Raw genomic sequence first — 10015 nt, forward strand, 5'->3', positions numbered from 1 at the left:
CACAATTTCTCAATAGTTCTGTAGCATATTTTGCAGTCAACCTCTGGTGATCTCTACATCTTTATGATGTTAAGCTAAAACGGTCCAAAATATAATGTGGCAAATGCAACTTTGACCCTTTTATTGTAAAAACAAAGTGAAGGAGGAAGAATTTATGAGAAAACCATCAGCACAAAAATAGCAGCTATGTAGTGTGTTACCTTTTCAGTCTTTGTAGAATATATATTTTGCATTTGTAAAACATGATGTATGTGATGTACATTTTCATAATCCACTACATTGCTAACCTTCACAAATCACACCTTTTGTTTGAATGAGACAAATAGACATAGACATGACATGTACCTCTTCTCAGTTTTATGTTTTTTTTTTTCCAGATAACATCATCTTGCTTGCATTTATATCTCTCACAAGTACTTAAATTTACACGTACAGACATTCAACACACTTGCACTGACCTAGCCTGTGCATCAGCAGCCTTCTCTCTGGCCACACTAGCAATGTGACTGAGTTGATGGTAGCTCTTTTTAATCCTGTGTAACTCCCGCAGGGCATCCACCACTTCCCCCTGCACCTTCTGGAGCTGCTCCAGACCCTAACACACACAGGCAAAGAAATCACGGTAACAGTTGAGCATTGAAGACATACTGTTCTGCTATATTTAATTCCATGCATGCAGGTATCTCACCCTCTTTGCTCGAATGTCCTTTGCATTGCGAAGACTTTTAGAGGCCTGTCCAATCAGTTTGCGATACTCTTCCGCAGCAGCAAGCCGTAATGCTGCTGTCTGACCTGTAGCATCTACAATGGACCTCCACACGGCAAACACACTGCTAACAGCACAGGGACACATGTACATTGGACAATCCCACTGTGTGGACATTAAGAGAGACTTCTTTTGTTTCTACAGTTAAAAAGTAATCTATAGCTATGATGCATTTTTTTCTCATGTCAGTCTTTGGTTTTATTTAATGGTATACTTTAGTACACTACCATAAAAATGCATTTATTCATACTTGTTTGCAAATATGAAGTTTTTCACAGAACCATTATAACCACTGACACCAAAATGATTTGGAACATGATCAGAAAACATTTCAATTCAGCACATAGTATGTTTCATTTGAAAGTGGGTTGTGATGGAAGCAGGCTATTTACTGATGTTATCTAAGTCCATTTCTACGCTAAAGTTGCCTTGTGTTGCACAGTGCTGTGGTAGAGGAGCAGGGGATGGACACTAAGGCAAACAAGAGCAAACGTAAGGGTTTTCACAGAAAAAGTGCCCAGTTTTAGGGGTAAAATTAATTGCAGGACTCAGTTGAACTCAAAAAGCATATAAGATGTTTATCACCAGCAATTGTTGAAGAGTAGGCTATTGACCATGGTGTGATAACCAAAGCATCCTTACTAATGCTGGGATAAATAGTTCATGTATGTAGAAATGTAATGGAATCCTCTACATTATTTGTAAAATACTGCAAAAAGGAGGTTTATCAGCCTCTAAAAACTGAAACAGAAAATGAAAAGACTGTATTAGTGAGCGTAGTTACCCAGAAGTGATAGCATCTGTATTTCCTCTTTGCCAGTCTCTCTTCTGATACTGGATGGCTAATCTCTGAAGAGCCTGGAAAAGCATGTTTTCCACGTCACACTATATCATCGGTAGTTAATTAAAAACACACCATGGTTTAATGGAAATGTATAGCATAACATGTCCATATTAGCATGATAAGATAAAATACTTAAAACACGCGCCTAAAACTAACTCTTATCCTCACCTAGCAATAACCTAAATCCAATCTATAGGTAAGATTTTACTAAATCTAATCCAACTCCAACATTAAAGGATCAATATATAAAATCAAAGCACACGTGTGTCCTATAAACTGTTACAAGTTGCCAATGCACATAAAAGAATAAGTTGGCTCATGTGCCATGCGGGAGAGAGGTTATTTTATTTTTAAGAATTCCATGGACAGAAAAATACAACCTACACCAAGAAACATCAGCCTGCATACAGATTCAAACTGACTTCTAATTTACAGAGTCACAGATTGATCTTAGTGGCGCATACCATTTGTTATGGGTTATGTTGGATGCACACTTTAAATTTAGAATAAATATTTATCTAAAAACATGACCAAACTATGCACAATATCTGCAAATACAACTAAAATAAACCAAGCCACAACAAACCCATAAGACATATAAATCCTTATGCTAATAAAAAATATAAATATTTACTCATAAACCCCATCACAAAAGCACCCCTCTACTCACATCTCTGCATGCTTCAACCATGTATTTAAGCGCTCAGGAATGTTTTACCCCAAACACCTGACTGCAAAGCAGTGCTGGCTGTGGTGAGATGTGTGCTTTGTTAGCATACAAAACAATCTCAGTTTTTCTGTTAGTATTAGCTTTTACCTACAATACTCAATAATAAATTGAATTTAAAGACAATATTTTTTCACCTGTCTCTGGAAAGATGAAATTGAACACTGTGAGTTCTGCTGTGCAAGTGAAGCTACAGTTTATACAAAGCATGGACAAGTAATTAAATAATCAAAAAATATGTCTGTAAATAAAAAGTGGGCGTTCTTTTAACCTGTTTTTGGTTTAAACCCCTGTGTGCCAGTGGCAGCTGCTCGTCTTTCAGACAGGGGAAGCTCATTGTCGGCTTACATTAAAAAAAAAAAAAAAAGAATTAAGAAAATGCTCAGTGACTTTATCATACCAAGTAGGTGTCTTTCCCAGGGACTGGGCCAGTGTCCTCTCAATATCATCAGAGCTGGGCTGCTTAGATTGCCTTGGCCCAGTGTGTTGTGGGTGTAAGACTTCAGCCTTTTTAAACAAGAGAAGCTCCTTTCACTGCGACCTAGCCGACAGTTTGATTGATTTAACGATCTACAAAACAATATTAAACTCGAACAACAAATGATTAAATTATGTAACTGAAACAAGAAAACGCTGAAATTATGTTAAATTGAAACAAGGAAGTACAATGAGTGTGTTTTATTTACAGTGCAAGAAATGAACGAGTAATTTCGTAGTGGTTTCTCTCTCTCTTTCACAGCAGAATGTGTGACAGTATTAAACTGAACTGTCAGTGAAGGAGATCTGAAACTAGCTGTCAATCAAACGGGATTCAGCCTTTCAACCGATCCTCCAATCAGCACGTGGGATTCTGGCGTCCAGCCCGGCCGAGCTCCGCCCACAGCTCCATTCACCCCCAGAGACACCCGGCGTCCGGGGGCGGGACAACATTGTGGCATTTATCCAATTACCGTCCAGTTTTGACGCAATGAAAAAAACTGTTCCACTCAGTCCCATTGAAGCCCAGAGACGCCCGGCATCTACGGACAAATGCACTGAGCAGAGATGGAGGAGAAAACAGCGCAACGGGAATGGATGAGAAGTGAAAAACATCGCGTCCGTTGGTTTGTGATAAAGCTGATTCTGAACGAACTCATCTTTGAGATGAACGTGTTCTAACGCATTTGTAGTCAATAAAATGTCAACACAACCGAACATATTTAACCATTTAATTTTCGTAATTTTAGGGGAAGCCGGGCTTCCCTTGAAGTCTATGAGAAATCGCCACTGCTGTGTGCCAATGTCTCCAAACAGGCTGGAACTTTACAATCATAGCACATGCAATATATAATTCTTTCCACAACGCTACACTGGTGACCCATAGTTACATATGGGTGCTTCTATGAAACTGGTCCCTAAAAACAGGACATGGGGGCTAAAAATTCAAACCAGATGTAGAATAATGTTATGCAGCAAGTTTGGAAGCACTTCAGGTGTATTTTAAAAAATAAATATTTACTAAGATAAAAGAGCAACTATTTTTCAGATAAAACACATTTTTATATTATATTACATTATATTTAATACAAAAATCTGCATGTAACACATCAAAATGACACAAAAATGATGTGCTACTATTTTTTTTAAATATCTCTTTATTCTCTCACAGGTATGTTTCGAGAATTGAACTAATTATGCGAGGCAGAGTGTTTCACAAAAATGACCACTGTTGCAAAATCATTTGCAATTTATTTGCCTGTAACTGGGCAGGTTCTGCATGCAACTTAAGTGGACACAATGGGTTACATACAAAACCTGGAATGAAATCGCCAAAAATAAAAAACCCACATGTCTGGATTAGAAGAACCACTGGGATAATCAAATTTAACAGTGTCTTTTTTTATAGTCTGTATAAGACCATTTACAGCCATGTTTTCAAGATAAAATGCACTGACACCTAGGTAGTTTTTCATGTCCCAATTTTGGTCCTATTTTTGGCCCAAATATTTGACAAAAATAGGACCAATGGCCCTGTAGCCTACCAGCCAAATTAAAAGCTTTGGGAAATGTATCCAGATGCCTTTTATTATCACCCAGTTATGTCTATTTATTCTGTTACAGAAATAGCCCATGTTTTGGTCATATTCCAATCAGATCTGTAAAAAAAATGAAATTCCAACTTGATATCATTGATACTGATTTATTGGATCAATCCACTTCCTATCTCTTATAATGGGAACATTTTTCAAAGTCACACCAAATCCAGAATCAGATCCGGATCCAAATAATTTCAATACCTTGTGTTGACATCATCATACAGAAGCTGTATACCAAGTTTTGAAGTCAATCAGAACTGGAGTTTGGGAGAAGAAGATGATTGAAATGTTTTCCCCATAAGAGCCCATGTTAAATTTTCCGTAAGTTCCCGGATCCAGAAGAAGATCCAGATCAGCATGTGGACATTATGTTTTGGTCATCTCCCCATCAGGGCTGGACTGTAGAAATTTCAACTTGATATCATTTATATTTAGTGAGTTATCGCATCGATCCACTTCCTATCTCTTATAATGGGGACATTTTTCAAAGTGGCACCAAATCCAGAATCAGATCCAGATCCAAATAATTTCACTAACTTTTTTGACATCATCATAAAGAAGCTGTATACCAAGTTTGAAGTCAATCGGAATTGTAGTTTCGGAGAAGAAGACGAGTGAAAGTTTTGTAATGGACGACGGACGACAGATGACGGACGACGACAACGACGCATGACGACAATAGCTTATGGCCTGGCGGTCATTAAGCTAAAAATGAATTAATTTTGGGATGGCTCAGAGAAAGTTTTTTTTTTTTTTTTTTTTTTTTTGCATTTATCTGAGGTCATCATTAGGTACATCCTGGGGGGAAATATGTCTAAATTCCTCTTTTATTATTGGGTCTAAAAAGCTGGCAAAGTGCCAGGACCCAAAACGTACCCAGTTTCATGGAAGCACCCATATCCTTAAGTGAAAATTGTGTTGGAGCCAGTTGTTTGTTGTTGTTTATCTGTCTTGGTGGTCTATATCCATGATAAGAGCCTGTACACTATTTCATAACAATCTTTACACTGTTGAGTTCACTAGTGTCGCTGTTGTGCTCCACTACAGCAGCAACAGCATGAAGGCTAACTGCTGCTAACTTAGAAATGGAGTCAGCTCATACCAATAAAAGACCAGTTTACACCTCAACACAAACTCCAACAAAAACTTCATGTGAACATGATTACACACAAATCTATCATACTGAACCACTGAAACACTCCAGGCCCTGAGCCTATTCTAATAGTAACCCTGACCCTGTAGATTTGTGAGGACCCCTAAAATATCATATAGACATACGTAGCTGAAATTGGTCCACGAAACTATCAAGAGACACACTCCTATTCACTCACATATACCTAACACATTCCCCACCTTGGGTGAAAAACACAAAGTGCTAAATACAGCTTTGTTGAAATGCTGGGAACTGAGAGAGAGAGAGAGAGGAGAGAGGAGAGAGAGAGAGAGAGAGAGAGAGAGAGAGAGAGGAGAGAGAGAGAGAGGAGAGAGAGAGAGAGAGAGAGCGAGAGAGAGAGAGAGAGAGGAGAGAGAGAGAGAGAGAGAGAGAGAGAGAGAGAGAGAGAGAGAGAGGTTAAATAAAACCATAGCCGTAGAAGCAAAGTACTAGCAAATGCCTGGTTAGGATAGCATACCAGTGTGTGGAAACATATCGATTCACATACAAAGTCACATTAGTTTACACTTTTTTACTGATATGGAGCCTAAGATCGATGTATGATGTGCATTTCCAGTAACCAAAATAAAAGGTGCCGGTAATAGAACAAATAGTTACCAGAATAACTTGTGTGTTTGTGTGTGAGCGTACCTGACCATACTCTTTCTCGATAGCCGCTCGTTGTTTATTGAAGGACCTTGGGGAAAACAAGCAGAACACACCAGACTGGTAATTTAACACCACCTTTCATTTCTCATTTCTCTATTGATCTGTCTGCTCAGCTTCATTCTCCAAGATCTCCGTTATAAAATTGTAACTGTGTGCAAAGACCTGACATTGTTCCTAACACACCTCATCTCTTCAAGCAACTCAGTGTCCTGATGTTGTTTGGTCTGAAGTTTGCTGATCTGGTCTGAGAATACAGTTTTGACCTGCTGGCTCTCCTTCACCTGCACAGACACACAAATGGAGTACAGTTGTAACGTGTTCATAAAAACCCACTGACTCAAAAGTACACAGTGTTCCAGTTGTTGACATCATTCAGCAGACAGGCCCGTGATTTCTTTGCCATGGATGAAGCAGCCCAGGTTCTTGTTAACTTTGTGAAAAACTCTTTTAATTTAAGTTTGTCACCATAATCCTACTAATAATCCTACCAAAGTTATAATAGTTTTGGATTTTTCATTATAGTTTAGTTTTATTTAGTTTTGACTTTTTTTTCCTCTAATTCAGTTAGTTTTAATTAGTTTTTAGAGCAGGTTTGCTAGTTTTTATTAGTTTTCATTTTTTTCTCAATGCTTAGTTTTAGTTTAGTTTTAGTTTCTTTATACCTTTTATCTTCTTCTCCTTCGTATGCAGATAAATCCCAGACAGGACTCTGCTGCTTTCTCACAACTTTAGTCTCCATGTTTCCAGCTAGAGTGGGGACCAGAAGACGACTGGAAACCACAAGTGACCACAAGTGTCGCACCGTTAAATATCATATGGTACCAGCAGCTAAAATTGCTTGAGGGAAATAAATTGCTTTCGTATCAATCCGACATTGACAAAGACGAAAACTAAGGGAATTTTATCCATAATTTTTATATGTTTTAGTTAGTTTTGTAAGCACACAATACAGTTTCAGTTAGTTATAGTTTTTTTCTTTTAATTATAGTTTTTATTTATTTCAGTTAATGAAAATGTTTTTACAATTCTAGTTTTCAGCATTTCGTTAGTTTTCGTTAACGATAGTAACCTTGCCTAGTACCAGTTCTTGGTTAACCCATAAGGACCCAGTGTGATATTTATATCAGTTCCAAATGATTTTTTCTCTCCATTTAACCTTTCCCAAGTGATTTATCAGCATTTATTATAATATTATCCTCTAAAGAATTTTCACATTTTTTTCCAGTGAAAATAATCTATTTTTCTATGTTTAATTTACTAATCATGAAGACGTTCATAAAAGCTCAGAGTAAAGTCAAAGGTTATTATATCAAAATAGAAAAAAACTGAAGAAAAAGTGACATTTTCAGTAAAATATAGCATTAACTGAACATAAACCCAGTGTGTCCTTCCATTGTCAGTGATCCAACTCCATGGGTTTTACTGGTGAATCAATGTTATAGAAGATGACGGTGTTTCCACGGTAACTATGGAGTCTCTGAGCATCCAAATGGGTCATATCTGATGACCATGAAAAGATGACAAACGGTATTTTACAACAATTACTTACATGTATTGATAGGATTAATGGATCAACAGTTTACATCAGTAGATGCTTTTGGTCGAAGGTGGATGTTTCAGTCTTTATGGGTGAAAGACCAGTTTAATGTTGGTCTTACTCTGGGACCAGTTTTCCTGTCTGACAGGTGCATCACAGGCTGTGGGAGGTGGTTTTTACTGATTTAGAGACCAGCTTTGAGCTGCTTCAGTGGAGAAGGTACATCACTGTTAGTCATATTATAAAACCACTATTAATGAGCCATTTACAAATTCAGTAGTTAGTGACAATCGAAAAATGTTAGAAATAACAATACTGCAAATCTCAGCATGTCTTTTAGTACCACATGCTGTAGTTGTTTGGTCAGTTAGGTGGTGAAGGCGGTTAAGATATCAGTCCAGTTCCACTGTGCTCTGCAATCAGACTGATTTAGATTAGTAAAAAGTCAGTGAAATCAAAGTCAAAATACAGGGTGGCGTGGCCTAATATGATGCTGTGCGATGTAAAGGCAAGAAAAAAATCTCTGAATAAATATACTTTTGAAGGAAGCAACAGCTCTTTATAAATGTTTTTTTTTTTCGTCTTCAATGATACAAAAATGTTTTATTATTTCACACATTTCAAGGCCCTTTCAATAATTTCCCCCCGGGATTAATAAAGTATTCTGATTCTTACTGATTCTGATTGTAATTGAAAGCCAACTTTAGCAATGTGTACAACAGTCCTGAAGCTCGAAGTACAAAATGTGATCATCAACAAAGTTACTGGTGTGAGTTCACATCACAAATCCACGCACTGTGTCCACTTCCTTTCACCTCATTCACACTCACAGTTTAGAGCTACTTGGCTAAATGTTACTTTCAGTCAGAAAATAACTGAACAATTCCAAAAATTATCTGAAATACTCTAAAGGGAATAATCATAACTCTTCATGTTAGAGTATAACATTTGATTTCTTCCTTTACTCGTGCACAAAAGGCGTATCCAGTCTTGCAATGACATAGATGTAACACAGTGAGCGATTTGAGCATCTACAGGATTGTTCTGAAACTATATTCATGCATCTATCTATCTGACAACAGAAATATAATCCTTATTTTAATCTAAACACAATGAAATTATCTCATAAAAAGCAAGGCACACCAGAAGAAAACACAAGTAGAGGAAGAGCAGTAGAGAGGCAGATGAAAAATCATCAAACCTCATATTAACTTACAATATTTCATAATGTGTAATATTATGTATTCTATTTTCTATATTCTATTTACAGAAGGGCCTACCTTTCTGGGGGGTGGCTGCATTATTAAATGTCCGTTAGTTTCTCTATTACTGTCGTGCTTTGCTTCAGCTGGCGTGCACCGCTACTTCCTCAATATTTTCACACAAGCTGTCTCTCCCTCCTTCTCGTACGCCCCACACACACATACACACACACACACACACACACACACACACACACACACACACACACACACACACATAAAGCCTGCAGATGGCAGCTGAACTGAGAACAGCAGCTTCAGGTTTGAAGCTCACACATTTCTTCCATGTTGGTATTTTTTGTGATCTACGAATTCTAACAAGGGCTAAGAATTATAACAATCACAATTAAGCATAACATTTCTACATAGTGTGTTTCAGGACATTTTGTAGCCTTTGCCTTGTTTAATTGCAAAACCTGAAATGTGTGTCTCTATGCCTTAAAAGTTCAAATATCCATCTGACTGTCATGAATGTCATATCTCAGGAGCAGCTCAACAGATTTTCTTTAGATTTGGCACAAACATTTACTTGGACACAAAGATGAACTATTTTCAATTTGGTGACCTAAGGTCAAAGGGCACCACATAGTACACATTTGTCTGTAAACTCAAGATTTCATACATTACAATTAAAGCTGCGTTTGATTTTCATCACTAATTTTTTTTCAAATTTGTAAAACTCAACTGATGGCCTCCTTATCACTAATCCACAAGTCTTTCCATGCTAACGCACCGAAATCACTTCTCTCATGGTGAACAACTTCGAAGTGTACTCCAATCTGTTTGTTTACGTACCAAAATTTCACACAAAGTATAACAGTTATATCCTAGACTGTATATTAAGTGGGCAAACCCTTCGTGAGGTCATATATTGGTTTGTAAACTGCAAACCAATAGCCTGAAGCCTAAAGCTGCGCAACATGGCCATCATTATGTTCTATGGAAACAAGTGGTTAGAGGGGAAGAATAGCATGAGATGAAA

The 10015-nt window shown here is 37.5% G+C and overlaps 1 protein-coding gene across 2 annotated transcripts in view; it reads right to left on the reverse strand.

The window, feature by feature from the left end:
• Positions 1 to 9129, reverse strand: part of LOC115426591 (F-BAR and double SH3 domains protein 1-like) — a 34534-nt gene extending 25405 nt beyond the window's left edge. Inside the window, exons 1-6 of one of the 2 annotated variants that reach the window (XM_030144692.1) lie at positions 9052 to 9129; positions 6418 to 6515; positions 6217 to 6262; positions 1551 to 1624; positions 689 to 830; positions 459 to 595 (exon numbers count right to left, since the gene is read on the reverse strand). In XM_030144692.1, coding sequence (XP_030000552.1) covers positions 459 to 595; positions 689 to 830; positions 1551 to 1624; positions 6217 to 6262; positions 6418 to 6515; positions 9052 to 9072 — 518 coding nt within the window. In that variant the 5' untranslated portion in view covers positions 9073 to 9129. Of the gene's footprint in view, positions 1 to 458; positions 596 to 688; positions 834 to 1550; positions 1625 to 6216; positions 6263 to 6417; positions 6516 to 9051 lie in introns of both variants that reach the window. The other variant, XM_030144691.1, reaches the window with a different exon arrangement.
• Between the last annotated feature and the right edge of the window lie 886 nt (positions 9130 to 10015).

This window comes from Sphaeramia orbicularis, chromosome 10 (assembly GCF_902148855.1).
Source record: "Sphaeramia orbicularis chromosome 10, fSphaOr1.1, whole genome shotgun sequence".
Classification (NCBI taxonomy): Eukaryota; Metazoa; Chordata; class Actinopteri; order Kurtiformes; family Apogonidae; genus Sphaeramia; species Sphaeramia orbicularis.